Genomic DNA, 19,426 nt, shown 5'->3' with positions numbered 1-19,426 from the left:
TTCCAGGTGTACTGAAACTTTGTTGTAATTTCTCGTTTATAGCCTGAGTAGTTGTGGAACTCATGCAGTGCATCACCTTGGCGTGAGCACTTACCATGATTATAAACATGGAGCCAATAAAGGGCACCACAAAGTCCACATATATATGCACTTGTAGCCTGCCAGGGCACTCCCATGGGTGTAGGCAGGTTGAGGGAGGGTTTTTTTGATTTTCCTGGCACAGTTCACATCACTTCACCAAGTCTGTATCAGTAATATCAGAGTCAAGACCGGGCCACCAAACATAACTGCTAGCCAACATTTTGATTTTTGATACTCCCAAGTGGTCATTATGTAGTTCCATTAATATTGCACGTCATCCAGGGGGTGGAACAGTTACTCAGGACCCCAAAGAATGATCCTATCCTCAACATCAAGTTTCATCTTTTTAAATAAGGTAGGGCTTCATTTCTTCGGAATCCACCGTTGGATCATGTGCCTTATTTCAGATAATATTGGATCTTTTTGGGTCTAGGCCTTAATCTATCTTGTTGTCACTGCAAAGTCTCTAAAAAAATTCAGAGTCATCACATCCCCTTCCAATGCTGGTAAAGGAGCCAGGCTTGTGGGCATCAGGTGGCGACTCAATGCATCAGCATTGGCTATCCGAGTTCCAGAGTGGTGTTCTAGAAGATATTTGTAGACTGTCAGTAACAAGGCCCAGCGCTGCATCTGAGCAGATGTGAGTGGGGGCAGTACTGTGAACTCTTTGAAAAGGCCCCAATAAGAGGGTAACTATATAAAATGTCTACTGTAGATATATTGATTGAACATTTTCCACACCAAAGATGACTGACATCCCTTTTTTGTCAGTCTGAAAATATCTTAGTTCTGCATCCAAACAGGTCCTAGAGGCATTTGTAATGGGCTTTTCTGTCTCATCTTTCTAGCAATGTGACAGCACCACCCCAACCCTGTTTGGGGGAGTGCCACAAGTCAATATAAGTTTTTTTGTAAGGTCAAAGTGGGCTAATAGGTTTAGATAACAGCACTAATGTTTAGCTTCAGCAAAAGCCTCTGCCTTCAGAGTTTTCTAGTGATAAGGCCCAGATCAGAACCACCTAAGTGTTTTGTGAATGAAGTTAGTCTATACCCCAAGTATTACCTTTGATTTTGGCATTAGGGTGAGTGTAAGGTGGTGCACTCCAGGTATGACTGAACAGACCCACTAGGGAGCTTTTATCAAAGTTTATTTAAGAACACGGAATAAACAACAAGAATTAGATCACTTTTAGCAATTAAGAATGATGCAGTATAACTCTTAACAGCTAGCAATCTCTGTTGTTCCAATTTAAAAGAAACTTCTCAGACCTATACACTTCTCCAGAATTAGTTAGCATTTAAACAATTACGCTCACGTGATTCTATATTTATAGCTTTTAACACTGATGGACAGAAATCTAAACAGCAGTTTTCAGAGAAAGATATACTCTCAAGATAGCAAAACAGAGAAGTAAACTTAGTCTCTAGCACGTTCCAGTCTTCTGACGTCAGAGACAAGAAAGGATAAGTCTCTCTGTGCAGTTTCCAAACAGTGACACTCAAACAGAAGAATTTCCAACTCCAGAGAGAGTAAGAAAGAGGCACTGCTCTTCCTCTCTCAACTCCAAACAGTATCTGAAGAACTAAATTGAATTCTCTGTGAAAACAGAACCATCTCCAGTCATATGACCTGACCTGTCAATTATCCCAATCAAACTCTACTCTATAATCCCAAGAAAACCTTAAAGCAATGGAACATTTCTTAAAGGCACAGTATCATCACACTAGGACTATCTTTGATAAATCCCAGCTGGCAATGTCCAGGGGGCAACCTCCTTACTTCTGATCTTCTGGGGGGGTCTCAATGGCCTCCATTCACTCCAGCGGTGTCAGGCCACCAGCTCCCCATTAGTGGAAAGCTGTTGTAAACCCTGCTAGAGTGAACTACTCCTGGTGAGGGGTTGGGAGGGGGCGGGTGTAGTGGGTGGGTTAACATTTCAATCAGCTCCATGCCAATTTCCAGAGCAGGGCTGACACCACTGGAAATCAGAGGCCTGGGGATGCTAGGAGGACATGGCTGCCAGCAGGAAACCTGATATACGGCCTCTGTTTATGTTTCCTGGTCCACTGTGCTGTATTAGCAGCACAGCAGGGTGCATGAATCACCCCCAAACTGTTTCATTTTGTTAAGTGTCATACTTAAAATGTTTTATGAATATTGTTTGTTTTGAAAAAAATATCTCTAATCTGTCAGTGAAATTATTCCTGGAGTAAAGTATCCTTCCCTCAAATTTATGCCAAAATAGAAAAACTGTTGGGGTCTGTCTGCCTTCACAATATACCTTACAATTTGGTCTGGGACTCCAACAGGCCCAGTCTTCTCCACTGGTGTCACAAGGTTCAAGTTTCCCAAAAAGAGGCATAGTGGCTTTTTCTTACCAGAAGAGTCTTATTGATGGGGATTGTCTCAAGGGAGAGATGGAGAAAAAAAAATTCTCCTCATTGCCAATGTAATAATTTAGCCAGCTGCCAGTTTCCTGTCACCAAAGACTCTTTATTGTGCAACAGAGAGAAGAGAAGCACCTGCTGCTAAAGCTAGATAGTCTATATCTGGGGACCTACAACACCAGTCAAGTTGACCAGCAGGTTTATAAATCCCCACTGACAGCTTCTCAATGGATGAGCCTCCACTCACTTTCAATGGAGATCATATTCCATGAAGCCTATGGGAACATCTATTAATGATTCCCGTGGCCTTCATAACAGTCCTCTATTATCAAGTTCACCTTCTATTATCCATTTAGTCCACATTACAAGGTTTTTTCTCCATTATTTAATTTGATTGCCAAGTTTATCAAGATTATTTTATTCATATTATCAAGTTAAACCACAATTATCAAGTTTGACTTCCACTCACTCATTTTCAACTTTTACCCAGTTTATCTCCTATTATGAAATACCCTCTATGTCAAAAAGCCAGTTAAAGTCATTGTCCAAGTTTATGTGAAAGAATGTTTAGTTGGTTAAGAGTGATGAGAATGACCATTAAGCAAGGACCCAACAGGAATATATTGCAATATTTGTATCAGACAAAAATCAGAAAATAAATAAAATTCAGTGTTTTTGTTTTGTGAACCTTTTCAATGACCAATGTATTATTTGAAATACTATTTGTTATCTCTTCATGAAGCAATAAATCCATGTCCGAATAGATCAATCTGGAATGGAATGAAATGTGAGTGCCAAGATTACTACAGAGGGCCATCTTGTAAATATATAGAGGATGCCATTGAAACTCGTAAGTTTAAGACTAATTTTACTTTAGATGTCATTGTTTTGTCTGCTGTATTTCCCTCAACATCTTTATCTTATTAATAAGTTATCTCAGTCTTCATAGTAACCACCACCTCCTGGAGAAAGATTCGTTAGATTTCTCCTACCCTTGTGTGAAAAAAGAACTTCCTAATTTTGCTTCTGAATGTCCTGCCTCTAATTTCATGCCCCTTCATATTTTGGACTGCACACCATAGGAGGAAGTTTCTCTTTATCAATCCTCAGAAATCCTTTTGCCATTAAAAACCTCAATCAAGTCACCCTTCAGAATTTCCGATACTTCACGGAATATAAGATAGTTTTGTGAAACCTGACCCCATCAGGTAAGCTGATGACTCTGTTGCATCTCCAAAGGAAATATACTCTTCATGAGTTCACTGCCCAGGACTGACCATAGTCTTCGAGATGGAATCTGACTTGTGTTTTGTAAACTGAGCTCCATCTTCTTCAGGTTATTTACTTTTCTTACGGATTGGATGTCATGTTGCATCAGTTACTTTGACTGCAAGCAACTTTTTTGTGACTTGGTTTCATGCAAGCCATGGGATGATCTTCAGTAAGGTCCCAATCTTTCCTGAGGTGAATGACCACAAATCCACTTTGTCAGGGAAGTGCTCTTGATGTGTTGCATATCTTGCTGGTGTCTGCCTTCAGAGCCACTGTCCTCATGCTAGAATGATCTGCTTTTTGCATCATTCCAGATTTCATGCACCGAGAGAGTTGAGATCCATATCTAAATCAAACAAATAATTTGTCTGTCTCAGTCTTCATAGTAACCACCACCTCCTGGAGGAAGATTTGTCAGATTTATCCTATCCTGTGTGGAAACAGAACTTCCCAATTTTGCTTCTGAATGTCCTGTGCCTTCATATTCTGATGATACCCTCACTTAGTTTAACTCATCAGTCCAGGTGAGTTAGTGAGGTGTGCCCACTGGTGTGCATTACCAATTGTTTGGAGGCATCAGTGAAAGCTGAAGATGTTGTGGACACCAATGAGCTGTGTGAACATTTAAAACCAAAGAAAGTGGCTGGCAATGACTCAGAGATACTCGTCATGAATCGAACCTCCCCCACTCCCCCACCCCCCACATGTAACCTAAGTATATTGTTAAAAATCGCATGAAAAATGTATCTCTACATAATACTTCATTGTGAATAACCCAAATTTAGAAATCAGTAACAATTCTGATTTAATAATAAATAAGAAATTTATTTTATTGGCTGGAGGTTTGCCTGCTCTGTTGAAGCAGTTGCAACTTTTCCTGTGGTGCCCTGGTTCTCCCTTGAAGATATGTTTTTAGCAAGTAATCTCCAATCTTTCCAATCAATGAAATTCTGTCCCTTTATATCTATTTTAGTGTTACTTTATGGCCTGGAATTTAATCCTCAAGGCAGGATGGGGTTTTCAAGAAAATTTCTAGCTTGGCCTCGCCACATCTGGAGAAAGTGCCTGCCAAAAGAAGATATTAATTTCTGGGACTAGATGAGAGCTGAAGTTGGACCAGAAGAAGTTGAGAAAAAGTGCAGAGTCAGCTAGACGGGCTATCAAATGTGAGCCCGCCTCAGTGTTGTGAGGATTTGTCCCAGTGAAAAAAATACACCAAGGCCCTCCAGCTATCACCCCTCACACCCACTTGCCCTCTAAAAGTTCTCCATGTCTTATCCATGCCAGGGACTGCCCCTTCCCCCTCACTCCCCTATGTCTCCTCATGCCCCTATGCTAGGCTCTGGCGTGTCCATGCCCCTTTACCCACTATACTCTTTCTAGAACCAATGAACACCACTGTGTAAAGTGGCATGTGCAGCAATAGCTTTGAAAAATGTAATCTATTGATCATTTATGTATAGGAAAAGAAAGTCCAGGCTGCAAGCTAACAAAAGTGTTAATCATCCATGCACTTTGACATTCCAAAAATCACAAACACTTGAAGAAGTTGAGTCACATCAGCAAAAATTGTGAAATTGACCTCAGAGATCAGAGAACATGAACTGTCAATAAAACAATGTTTTCTTTGAGAGGCAGGTGTTGTTATTCTATTTAGTGTCATTAGAATATCAGAATACACTGGGAAACAGATTGAGTTCATGGTAAATTTTCACTTCCATAAATAAATGCTCCCAATTGAGAAATGTGGAATGGAATGGAGGAGGGAACCAAGCATTTATCAAAGTTACTTTATCTCTTCCACTGACAAGACTCAAAAACAGAGAATCATAGAAAGTGTACAGTTCAGAAAGAGGTCACCTGGCCTATTGTGTTTGCTCCGGCTGAGTCATGTGGTCTAATCCAACTTTCCAGCATTTGCAAGTTATTGCGCTTGAGGTGCAGATCCAAATACCTTTTAAATGAGTGAGGGTATCTGCCTCTACTACCCTTTCAAACAGTGAGTTCCAGGCTGAAAGCACCACCTGGGTGAAAATATTTTCCCCTATCTCCTCACTAGTCTTCCGAATAATCATTTTAAATCTCTGCTCCCAGTCTCTGATCTCTGTGCTAAAGTAAATAAGTCCTTTCCATCCATTCTATCACACTCCTCACAATTTTGTATATCTCAGTCAAATTTCCCCTCAGCACCCTCTGTTCCAAGGAGAACAACTCCAGCCTACCCAGTCTTTCTTCATAGCTGCAATTCTCCAGTCCTGGCAACATCCTGCTAAATCTTCTCTGTACACCATCCAGTGCAATTACATTCTTCTGTTAACGGAATGTGGCCTACAAAATGACTTATGCAATTCCAGTACAAGCTCCCAGCTCTTAAATTCTATTCCTCACTAATAAAGGAAAAGATGTATCTTTCAAAAAATATTTTTTTGTGGGATGTGGCATAACTGGCTTAGACCACCATTTATTGCCTTAATTAGGGTTAACCACTGTAGGGTAGGTCTGGAGTCATCTGTCTGTTAGACCAGACTATATATGGATGGCCAAAATTTCTTTCCCTAAAGGACATTAGTGAGCAAGGTGAGTCTTTGCAATTCTACCAGATTTATTTTTACTGAATTCAAATTCCACTATCTGTCTGCCATGGTGAAATTTGAACCCAGGTTACCAGAGCACTACCCTGAGTCTCTGGATTACTAGTCCACTCACAATACCAATCTACCATTGCCTTCCCCATTCCATATGCTTCTTAACCATGTTACTAACTCAACCAGGACAAGAATTCTGCAGATCCTTCCTAGTGTCTGCCTTATAAAGGGCTCAGCTGAAGATTTCGACCTGGGGCAGGTCATTGCCTTTTACCAGAGGAACTTGTATTCAACGAGCCCCACAGGAAGATCAATTAAGGATTCTCCTTGGAACTCATGGGAGTTATCACACTTACATAGATTGTGTATTCCTTTGCTTTGTTTAACCTCTCCAAGTGCATTATCAGACACTATTTTGGGTTGAGCTCCATTTGCTACTTTTCTGCTTACCTAACCAGTCCAATGGTATCTTCGTGTAGTCTACACTATCAACCATGCAACCAATTTTTGTGCTGTCTGCAAATTTCTTGATCATGTCCTCTACTGTTTATGTCAAAATCGTTAATATATACCAGAAAAGAGTGGAGCACCAGTGCAAAGTTGTAAAACAATTGCAAAAACACATATCAACAATCAAACTTTGTTTCTTCAGCTGAGTCTATTTTGTGTCCAGCTTGCTACATTTTCCTGGATCCCATGGGCTTTTATTTTTTCACCCAGTCTAACATGCGGGATCTTAACCTTAGCCTTGCTAAATCCTTGTGGATCATATCAGCTGTACTGCCCTCATCAGTCCTTTCCTGCACAAAAAATTCAATCAAGTTAGTCTGACACGATCTTCTCTTAAAAAAATCTTCGCTGACAACCTTGATTTATCCATGCCTTTCTAAATGAGTTATTTCTGCCTCAGAATTATTTCTAAAGATTTGCCACCTGCCAAAGTTAGACTTACTGCCTGTAATTATTCGATCTAACCTTACTCCTTCTTTAAACAGAGTTACAACATTAGCAGTCCTCCAATCCTTTGACACAACACCTGTATCCAATGAAGATTAGAAAACCTCAGACTCTCTGCTATTTACTCCCTAGATTATTTTAACAGTCTTGAGTACATTTCATCTGGTTCGGGTAATTTATCCACTTTCAAGGATGTTAGTTTCTTTAATACTTCCTCCCTATGTTTATCACAGCCAATACTTCATACTCCTCCTCCTTAACTATAATAGCTGTATTATTCCCCTTCTTTTGTGAAGGCAGACACAAAATATTCATGAAGAATCATTAAAAAAAATCATCTTCCACACCTAATACAAGTTACTTTTTTGGTCTTTTATGCATCATACTTTTTCCACAGTTATCCTCTTTCTCTTAAAAACATCTGTGGGTTCTCCACATTTTACTTGTCAATATTCTTTCATGCCCTTTGTTTTCATAATTTCCTCTTTCATTTCGCTCCTGCAGTTTCTTTCCCCCTGTGTCTGCATGGGTTTCCTCCCAAACTCCAAAGATGTGCAGGTTAGGTTGATTATCCATGTTAAATTGGGCCTTAGCATCAGGGACATTTGCAAGGTAAATATGTGGGGTTATGGGATTAGGGCATGGGTAGGATTGTGGTCGGTGCAGACTCAATGGGCCAAATGGCTCCTTCTGCATTGTAGGAATTCTATGATTTTATTCTATATTTTAATTTAGCATACACTTCATTAACTCTTCTATAATATTGAATTCTTGCTGACAGACATAAGCTTTCCTTTTCTAGTTATCTTACCCTATAAACTCTTTGATATCTACGGACTCTAGACTTGACCCTTCCAACCTTACTCTTTGTGGCAACATGCTTACTCTAAACTGCTTCAATGTCCCTTTTTACAGTCATGATGTGGAGATGCTGGCAAATAAACTGGTTGGACTTTAACCTGGTGTTGTGAGACTTTTTACCCTTTTTACAGTCCACAGGGGAATGCTCTAACATTGATTAATCTCCTAGTAGCTGTTTCCAGTCCACTTTTCTGAATCACTGTTGCCTGATGAATGATTAATGAAACTGTATTGTGATGTTTTACAGAAACTGCTAAAGCCATGATCAATGCTACTGTCAAGATAACGAATAAAGTGTATTCTACTGAGTTGAATGACAGCACATCATATGAATTCAAAAATTTTTCATGTCACTTTCAAGAAACGGTTGGTACCCAGGACACAGTTATTTAACTGTGATCTTGAATCAGTTCGATGTTATTTTCACGCTTTCATGTTCTTTGCCTTTATGTATTCAACCTCATTTGACTTCTTTACAAGCTTTTCTGTCTAAATTTTCCCAGTGCATTAAAGATCTTTTAATTTAGCACATTCTTCATTGACCTTTCTCTTTCAACCAGATATTGTGAAGAAATGTATTTTAATCATGTTTCTCTGCAAGGTGTTTCTAGAAATCCCTGGCATTTTATCGGAACAGTTTTGTCTACAAACGGTATCCTCTGTTGCTACTGAAGCAGTATAATTGACATAATGTTTGATTTAACCTGAACTAATATGGTCTTCTGTTGCTTTATTATTTCCCTGGGATTGCAGATTAGAGCTTGATTGAGATTATTGACAGGTCAGATCATATGATTGGGGACAACTAAGCTTTCACAGAGAATTCCAGCTTATTTGCTGTTTCAGATGCTGTTTGGAGTTGAGAGAGAGCAGTGTCTCTTTTCTCCCCTCTCTGGAGTTGGAGATTCTGCTGTCTGAGTGTTGCTGTTTTGGAAGCTGCAGAGAGAGAGGTGTTAAAAGCTGGAAATCTACCATCACATGAGCATATTTGTTTTAGTGCTAACTAATTCTGAAGAAAGGGTTATGTCTATGGGGTTTTGCTTTAAATTGGAACACAGATAATCACCACCTGTTAAGAATTATTCTGCATCATGTTCTAATTTGGGTGGCACGGTAGCACTGCGGTTAGCACTGCTCTTCACAGCTCCAGGAATCTGGGTTTGATTGGCTTGGGTCACTATCTGTGTGGAGTTTGCACATTCTCTTCGTGTCTGTGTGGGTTTCCTCCGTGTGCTCCAGTTTCCTCCCATAGTCCAAAGATGTGCTGGTTAGGTTGATAGGCGACGCTAAAATTGCCCCTTAGTGTCCTGAGATGCATATGTTAGAGGGATTAGTGGGTAAAATGTGTAGGGATATGTATGGCCTGGGTGGGATTGTGGTCAGTCCGGACTCAATGGGCCAAAAGGCCTTTTTCTATACTGTAGGGTTTCTATGATAATTGGTAAAAGTTGTATTAATTCTAACTGTGTTCTTAAATAAATTTTGTTTGATAACACCTTCCTATTGGGTCACTTTAATCATACCTGGAGTGAAACATCTTATGTTCACGAATGCCAAAATCAAATGTAAAACTTAGGATCTCAGCTAACTTCACAAAACACTTTGCAGTTTTTGGCTGGGCTTTAACAATACATACGCTTCATGTTTCTCTGCATCGAATGGCAGTTGTCAACTATCCACTTACCTATCTAAGTGTTCCTGTAATTTTCTTTTATACCTTTCCGTTTTGCTACTAATTTGCTATCATCCTTTTTGTGTCTAGCTCCAAATCTAAATATTCTTTAAAGTAAAGAAATAAACTCCCATTACAAAGCTAGCTATAAGCCATCTCTCCACTAATGCAGCTCTATTTTCTTTCATATCACAACTTCAATTTGCACTAAAATCTCTCATGTGGCCTTCTGAAAATCAATAGATGCAGCATCTAAGACTGTTGTCTTGTGAAAAGAAAATGAGTTATTAGAAGTTAAGTAAATCAGGCCAAAATAAGGTGCTATCCACAATTGACTCAGCAGGCAGGGAACCATTAATTTCTCTGATCAATTCCAGTCATAACATTGTACTAATCTTCTTCATTTAATGCAATTTAATGAATATTGAAATACAGGATCATTCACAATCCTCTTTTATTTTCTCTTTTCAAGATGGAATATGTTTATTGCGATAAGCTAAAGGGATACAAAGATTTGAACGTAACAAGCATAAGGTAACGTTGTTTTAGTTTAACTCACTTCAAAAAATCTCTATCACCTCATCATTGTCAGAACTGATCTCAGGAAAGGAAACAGCCAGTAATATCTCGCATCTTTCATTTTCTCAGAATGTCTTAAAGTACAATTATCTCACTTTTGAAGTGAAGTTATAACATAGGCAAGCCCAGCATTCAAAGTGCACACAGCATCACCCTATCAACAAAGCCTTTGATTTAGGGATAACTATTGAACAGTACATGATTTTTGCTGTAGATTTGGAGTCATATGTAGGCCAGACTAAGCAAGGACGGCAGATTTTCTTCCCTAAAGGACATTAGTGAACCAGATGGATTTTTACAACAATTGACATCAGTTTTATGGTCATTATTAGACTTTTTATTCCAGATTTTTTTTTAGTAAATTCAAATTTCACCATCTGCTGTGGTGAGATTCAAACCCAGGTCCCCAGATCTTTTGATTACTAGTCCAATGACAATACCAGTGCCTCCCCACTTCAACTGGCATATGGTGTAACAACTCTGACAGTGCAGTAATAACTCACTGATGTGTCAGTCAAAAGTTTGTGGTCTGGACTCTCCAATGAGGCTTAAACCAATGAGGCTTAGACCAATGAGAGAATGTACTCACAGTGCCAAGTTTCTGCTGAGCCCAAAGACTGAGTCTTGCTTCAGCATTTCACACAAGGTTGATGTTTATGCACAATAACAGATGCCATGAGAGATATTTGTATTCACAGGATGTAGGTGTTGCTGGCAAGGTCAGCACTTGATGCTCATGCCTAATTGCCTTTGAGATACTGAAGATGAGCTACCTTCTTGAAGTGCATAATGTATCTGGTGCAGATATAAGTGTTATTATTGAGTGAGTGCCAAGATTTTGATCGGCGATTGTGAACGTATAGTGATGTATTTCCAAATCAGGATGGTGTGTGACTTTGATAAGAATCTCCAGGTAGTGGTATTCCCATGCTTCTCCTGCCCTTTTTCATCTAGGTGCTAGAGGTCTCTTGTTTGGAAGGTGCTGTCGAAGGGGCCTTGGTGAGTTGCTGGTGTGAACCTTGTAGACTCTCATGTGTCGGAAGTAGAGAGAGGCAATGATTAATGTGGTGGATGTGCTGCCAATCAAACAGCTGCTTTGTCATGAGGATGTTGAACTTATTGAGTATTGTTGAAGCTGCACTCATCCAGGCAAAAGAAGAGTATTCCACCACACTCCAGACTTGTGCCTTATTCTTGCTTGTCAGGAGGGGAATTACTTGTCGCAGAATTCTTAGCTTCTGACCCGATATTGATAGTAGGTGATTCAGCATTGGTGTTGCTATTGAATGTGAAGGGAAGATGTATGCATTCTCTTTTGTCAGAAAAAGCACTTGTGTGGCTCATATGTTACTTGCCACTGATCAGCCATATCTGAATGTTGCACAGGTTTTGCTGCTTCTGAACATGGACCAATTCAATATCTGAGAAATTCTGAATGGTGCTGAACATTGTACAAAAATCCCCACTTCTGACCTTATAACAGAGGGATGGTCCTTGATGAAGCAGCTGAAATGGTTGGATCTGGGACACTGCCCTAAGGAACTCCTGCAGCAATATCCTGGGACTGAGATGATCGGCCTCCAACAACCACAACCACCTTCCTTCATGCTTTGTATGACTCCAACCAGGGGAGAGACTTCTCCCTGCTTTTTATTGACTTTGATTTTTCTCAGGCTCCTTGATGCCACACTGTCAAATTCTGCCTTCATGTCAAGGAAGTCACTTTCAGCTCACCTCTGAGGCTGTAGTGAGGTCAGAGGCTGAGTGGCTACACTGGAAACCAAACTGAGCATGAGTGAGCAGGATATACTTATTGTATAAGTGCTGCCTGATATAACTGTCAATAACACATTCCTTCACCATCACTTACCAATGGTGAAGAGTGGAATGCTGGGGCCATACTTGGCGGATTAGATCTATCCTGCGTTTTGTGGATAGGACATACATGGGCAATTGTGCACATCACCATGTAGATGCCAGCGTTGTAGCTGTACTGGAAAAGATTGGCTACCAGCACTACTTGTTTTAGTATTCAGTACTACTGCTGGACATCATCAAGGTCTATAGTCTTTCCAAATATCCAGTGCATTTGATCATTTTTTCATTTCGTACAGAATAGCTGAGATTTTCCATTCCCATTTTTCCAGGCGGGTTTGGTGACAGGAACAAAAAATTTTGCAATACGCCTAAATTGAGTTTTACATCAGTGGGAATTCTCAGTGCGATCATCCAGTCCCCCATTTAACTGATTATATTCCATGAAATATTAGAAACCTCATTTCATCTCATTTTTGAGCTGCCTCAGAGCAATCAACCTCCCATGTTCAAAAATCCATCCATGGCAGCGTGATGTCATAACACCATGCTTTTAAAAGACATGCACCTTTAATGGCAAGTTGACTTCTGGGGGAGCTGAGAGGGCTACAGGGAATGACAAGGGATGGTACCAGCAAAGGCAAGGGCAATACCAACAGAGGCCTCAGGCATACCATCAGAAGCCTTGAGTATATCGGCAGAGGCAAGAGCGGTGCTAGCAGAGAATCCTAGCAGACATAATGGGGATACCAACAGAGGCACCATGCCAATAGATGCCAATGCACATGGGCCAAGTGGGTGTTGGGGCTGAAGCTGCAGGCACCAAAACTGGAAGTGAGTTAAAGACTGAGTCAAAGTTTTTAGTCAAGAGTTTAGTCAAACCTAAAGTTAAAAGTTCAAATCTGTGATAACCCCCAGGAGTTCCATGAGGAATCTCTAATTGATGCCAAAGTAGAGGCCGAAGTGGAACGTCTAGAGAAACTTGGCATTATATATCCAGTACATTTGTTGAATGGTCTGCACCAGTCATCCCAATTTTAAAACCCAACAACTCAGTTCACATCTGTGAGGACTATATGTTGACAGTCACCAAGTTACAATGAGTGGTCTCAATGGATCGTAATGGGCCAATATGTTTGTCAATTGCTGGTTGACACTTGCAAAGGCTTTATCTTGAAATGTTTGTCATGACTATTTCTGGTATTCCTTTTTAGCAGGACATGAAGGGGTGCACAAATTTCCCACAGTAATTGATGAGACCTAGGAAGGATTTCAATTCCTTTGTGTTCCTTGGAGTCAGAGTCTCTTAGCTGCCCGCTTAGAGCACACAAGGCTTGTACACAAACTGGCTGGGGGTTACACATTTTCCAAATTGGATATGAGCCATGCCTACTTCCAACTGTAGCTTGAGGTGTCATTCACGAAATGAATCACTATAAATACTAACAAAGGGTTGTATGCTTGTCCTTTGGGGTGTCTTTAGCTTGTGCCATTTTCAAAGGGTGATGGAGAACATCCTTTAAGGGGATAAATAATTGCAGTCGACCTGGGTGACATTTTAATCTCAGAAGTACTGTAAAGGAACATTTGGAGAGTATGGAGGCAGTCTTCTCTGAGGCTGGTGTCAGACTAAAAAGGGAAAAATATGTGTTCCAGGTAAACAAAATAATGTACCACAAACTTCTGTTGGGCTTCTTCTCAGAAAGAAAGGCAATTCCTTCCATAGCATTAGCTCAGGTGCAAACATTGCTCACTGTTTTTAGATGCCTCGAATACACCCCAGAACACTGTCCAGCAAGACAGATCACATCGTGGATGCCTTGAGTTGCCTACCTCTATCCACCAGCCTCCCCTCATCTTTCAAGATCAATGAAATCATCATGACATTGAACTTCATGGACACCTTGTCAGTATCTGCCAAGCAAATTCAGGCTTGGCCCCAAAATGATCCCATGTTGGCAAAGCTACATACGTCATATCATCATAAATGGGGGACCATGAAGGGATCCTACAGAAGATCTAAAACCTTATTCTTCCAAATACTAAGAGCTGAGCATGTGAGGGTGGTTGTCCCATGTCCAGGCCAGTGACCAATATTCCACAAATTGCATAATGGCCACCCAGGCATTTCCAAGACAAAAATGCTTGCAAGACGCCATGTCTGGTGGCCTGGAAAAGACAAGGACATTGAAAACCTGGCCAAGCAGTGCAAAACCTGCTAGGAAATCCAGCAAAGCCCACCAGCAGCCTCATCACACTCTGTGAATGATCAGAGAGACCCTGAGTGTGATACACACCAACTTCACAAGGCCAATTATGGTGTACATGTTCTTAATTCTGATTAGTGCCCATTTAAAATAGATTGACATGCACTCAATGGCCTCTTACAATATCAGAGAAAAGCTCCAGTAATTTTTCTGCACACATTGTAAGCATGAAGTTCTTGTAATAGACAACAGAACCCCATTTATCAGCAGGGAGTTTCAAACCTTCATGAGCACAAATGGAGTGAGACACATCCGCAAAGCACCCTATCACACATCTTCAAATGGCCTGGTTGAGTGAGCAATCCAAATATTGAAAAACAACGTGAAAAAGAAACAACGGTCTACTTGGAAATGAAGCTTGCAAGTTTTCTTTTCAATTATAAGGTAACACCATACATGACACTGGCAATAGCTCCAGTGGAGCTATTGATGGGCTGATGTTTTTGGACTAGCCTTAGCCTCACTTTCCTGAACCTAGGCAGCAAAAATCAAAGAAAAACAAAAGCTCAAAAAAGGGGCCAAGATGGACATAAGCCTGACAGGACCATCAAACTGGGAGGCACTGTCCACATATGGAATTTTGGAATGGCTTCCTGTGCATCCTATGAATTGTCCTCTCAAAAATGGGACCAATGTCATGCAAAGCAATGACTGAGGAGAAGACTGTTAAAAAAATGTTGATCACCTCTGTCCTTGGAAAGCCTCCACGAGGACAAATGCTGCACCTGACACACCACCACTAACACCTTAAATACCAGCCTGTGAACAGGAAACTTCACCTTGAGAAAGCTTAAGAGAGGTCTACAAGGACTCAGCCTCAGAAATGGAGACTGAGATAGCACAGTTGCAGTCAAAGATCACCATCAAGGACAAATCCCCTACAGTGGCCCTCGACGTTCCACAAAGAATGACATTCGCCCACTCAGTACACATCTCCTGACCAGGCCATACAAATGACAGAAACAAAGCCATGGGTCAAACAACAAAGATGGCCCCATTTCCATAGGAGCTAGGGGGAACTCTTGAACTGGACGGGGAGGGGTGTGATAACCCCCATGAGGAATCTCTAATGGATCTCCCTGTGGGGCTTGTTGAATACAAGCTCCCTTGTACAATAAATCCAGGAATCAGATGTAAAAGAACAGTGCTTTATTGCAAAAAAAAGTAAAACAAAACCACAAGTTTGTGAACACAAACATGTTACAACTGGGACTATACAATAATGGACCCACTTAGGGGCTTGCTTTATACAGGGCTGGATATACGAGCTCAATCTGGTGAAGTAATTACCAATCCTCTGGGAGCTAGTTTTCAACAAGTCCTTCAGGGAGGTCAATTAATGATTTCCCCATGCATTCCTGGGCATCTTGGAAACATAACACCTTGATCTGCCCAGGTGGAACTCATCATCTGAGACCTTTATAAGGCAGACACCGGGAAGGATCTGCAGAACTGTTGTCCCAGATGGGAATTGTGAATGTGAGCCAATAAATGGCATTCCTTTCCAGTCAGGCCTCCTGAGTTATTACAAAATCCCACTGTGGCAAATGTGTAATTATATTCAATCTTGTTTCTGAGTTGGCATGCTAAAAACAGCCAGATTGGTCCAGAAACACAAATAATTAATTGGTACCCATCAAGGAAACTCCCAGTCCTTTTGTAGTCTTGTTTACATGCCATGGGTTCACTTAAAGTCTTCTTCAATGGCTTAGCAAAAATCAGTCAGTTGTAAAACCAATCACCAGCAAGTCCAAGAATGCACAAAGGAGGTAGCATTGACCATATCCTGAGAACAGATATATTTAAAAAATAAACTCTTGACTAATCAAGAGTTACAGAAACACCAACATATAATTCACAAGGAACTATGCTAGACTGAAGCTGACTGATTGTTGTCTGGCTGAACTCTGTTAATTTGGTCCATTGAGTTAAATTATTGTCTCAAAATTGTGCTCAAGTCTCACATCTGGGATGCAGCTCCAAATCAAGGCCAATGATCACAAAGTCCTGAGGGAAAGTTGATGAGGAAGATATTAACCTCGGACTGCAACTTACTTGATATCAAGAGTCTTATGGTAATGTTGATGGTGAACAAGAACCACATCCTAGCCAACAACATAGCCACTCCTTGTACAACAAAAGCAATGTTTTTCAATAGTTACCAGCTAAAATGTTTTTGAGGTAAAGTGAATTTGTTTTCATTCCGTAGGAATGGCAGCCTAATTGTTGATCATATGATAACCATCAACATGACCGAGGCAGCAGAAACATCTCCAGAGGGACTCACTAACATGGTTGAAGAAATTTTAGAGAATCTGAATTACATAACGTGCAAACCAGAAGGTAGGAGTCATCTATTTAACTCAGTGCTGTACCTATGATGGGGGACAGTGTAGAGGGAGCTTTACTCTGTATCTAACCCTGTGTTTTACATATCCTGGGTGTGATTGATGGTGTGACGAAGGGGGTAACCCCGAAAGCTAGTGAGTATATTATCAAATAAATAGGTTGGACTAAAACCTGGTGTTGTCAGACTTTTTACTGTGATTGATGGGGCAGTGCATAGGGAGTTATATTCTGTATCTCAGCTGTACTTTCCCTGGAGATGTTTGGTGAGGCCATGTAGTCTGTTTCTAATTCCCATTTTATATGCCTGGGAGTATTTGAGGGGGCTGTGTAGAATGAGCCTTATCTTTTACAAAATGTATGTTACATCTACCCTAGGAATGCTTAACAGCACAATGTGAAATAAATTCTCCCAAAAGTGCTGAATTGGTGGGAAAACTGTTCCAGATCACGACTGTTTTCTCAGTTCAGCATCTCACTCCAATCTCCCAACTCTGTGCACTGCAGGGGTCTCAATTGTGAATATCATTAAAAACCCTGGGGGCGGCCCCCTACTTGTGCCAGAGTCTGAGTTTTCTGGAACTCTGACCCTGATCTATCAATCTCCCTGTTTGCTGGCCAGCTCGATCACTGGCCAGCCCATGACCCCCGCAGTGCTGCCCCTCCACATCCCCCTCTCACAGCCCGATCGTGGTCCCCACAACAATTCCTGGGCTAGCCCTGACACCCCCCCCATCCCAGAGTGCCCTGATGTCAGCCTGCCGCCACACCCCTCCCAATCCACCCCATCCACCCTCCTTAGCAGTGGCAATGCCCCCATCCCATCTCACCCTGGCAGACCCCTCCTCCCTCCAAAGTGAGACTGTCTCCACCCCCCACCTCCCCCCGGGGAGGCAGGGCCCCCCCAACCCCACCCCCCCCAATTCACGCCAATCACTACCCTCCCTCCACCCCAGACTGACCGACCACCATGCACAGTGGCAGCGGGGCCCCCCACCTCTGCCGATCACCCCAGACACCGCCCACAATAGGCCCTGTCCCATTGGCACTGCCTGATGCCCAATAAACACTGCCAAGTTACCCCTGGGCATGGGCACTTTGCCCCTTGAGCAGTCTGAGGGGACAGGCTGGCACTGCCAGGGTAACCATGCCCAGGAGGCACCACCCCCTACCACCTTCATTCCAGCAGTGTCTCCCGCTAGTTCCCCGAACGTGGGGAGCTACACTAAACCCCCCCAGTAGAATGAAGTACTCCTGGCAGGGTGGAAGATTCAATTAGGACCAGCAAGTTCCCAATAATGACATTTAAAATAAATTTAAAAAAGATTCAAATGATTTACGTGTCTTCCTGCCAGTTTCCAGTGTGGTCTGGTCTCTGACTGTCCACTGGCTCTAGGAGATGCGCATGCGTTCCTGGTGCATGCACAATCCTGGAACAAGGCTGGTGACATGCATTTCCCACCTTGACCCACCAGAAAAGTTGCGGGTCGGGATGAGAGAATTGCCCCCAATGTTTCCAAACTATTTCCAATATGATCCCATATTAATATTTGAAATTAAAATTGACACCAAACATCAAAAGTAAAAGAACAATAAATCAGCATGTCACATTCAGTATAAAACTATTAAGATTTGCATATTGTACTAAAAATAGAAAAATTATTTGGCGGGATACTGCCATCCCCCCTCCCTCGAGGTGCTTCTGTCAACGGTGAGCAGCAGCCCATCATTAGCTGGCAGCGGGACCTTCTAGTTGCACTACTGTCAGTGGGATTTCCCATTGAATCCACCACACGCTGCTGAGAAACCTGCAGAAGGGATGTAACTTGGGAACTGCTGGTGTAGAAGTAGCTTTGTGTTGTGCATCTGGTGCCAGGGTTTCTGTTGAGTCAGAAATCAATTTGGAATGTGGAAGTGGGGGTGGGTTAGAGTGGTGGGTGGTCAGGGGATCCAATTGTCACCGTCCATTTAGGAACTAATGACCTAGGTAAAAATCAAAATGATGTCCTGCTGAGAGTTTGAGGAGTTAGTGTCTAAATTAAAATGCAGAGTGTTAGAGATAATGACCTCTATATTTTGACCTGAGTCAGGGATGAACTGATACAGAGGGTCAAGAAGATTACAGAATTAAACTGATGACTTAAATTGATGTTAGCCAGGTGATCAACATTTCAGTCAGGCAGCAGTTTGGGAACAGTGACCACAATTCAGTAAGCTTTAAGGTACTGATGGATAAAGAAAAGTGTAGTCCTAAATTTAAGATGCTAAACTGGGGGAGGGCTAATTACAACAATATTAAACAAGAACTGAAGAATGTAAATTAGAGGCAAATGTTTGAGGGGAAATCAATATCTGGCATGTGGGAGGCTTTCAAGTGTAAGTTGATTGGAATTCCAGACTGGCACATTCCTGTAAGGTTGAAGGATAAGTATGACAAGTTTTGGGAACCTTGGATAATAAGAGATATTGTGAGCCTAGTCAGAGAAAAAGGAAGCATTTGTCAAGGCTAGGAGACTGGGAATACACGAAGTGAGTGTGGAACACAAGGAAAGTAGAAAGAAACTTAAGCAAGGAGTAAGGAGGGCTAAAATGGTTCATGAAAA

At 41.5% G+C, this 19,426-nt stretch overlaps 1 protein-coding gene across 1 annotated transcript in view; it reads left to right on the top strand.

Moving 5' to 3' along the window:
* LOC145337076 (uncharacterized) overlaps positions 1–19,426 on the top strand; it is a 74,275-nt gene that overhangs the window by 13,019 nt on the left and 41,830 nt on the right. Inside the window, exons 2-4 of the mRNA XM_080181824.1 lie at positions 8,392–8,510; positions 10,289–10,350; positions 16,687–16,820. Of these exons, the coding sequence (XP_080037950.1) occupies positions 8,392–8,510; positions 10,289–10,350; positions 16,687–16,820 (315 nt within the window). The remainder of the gene's footprint in view (positions 1–8,391; positions 8,511–10,288; positions 10,351–16,686; positions 16,821–19,426) is intronic.

This window comes from Carcharhinus amblyrhynchos, unplaced genomic scaffold, assembly GCF_965287045.1.
Source record: "Carcharhinus amblyrhynchos unplaced genomic scaffold, sCarAmb.v2.hapA scaffold_43, whole genome shotgun sequence".
Taxonomy (NCBI): domain Eukaryota; kingdom Metazoa; phylum Chordata; class Chondrichthyes; order Carcharhiniformes; family Carcharhinidae; genus Carcharhinus; species Carcharhinus amblyrhynchos.
This window is presented reverse-complemented; position numbering and strand designations above follow the sequence as displayed.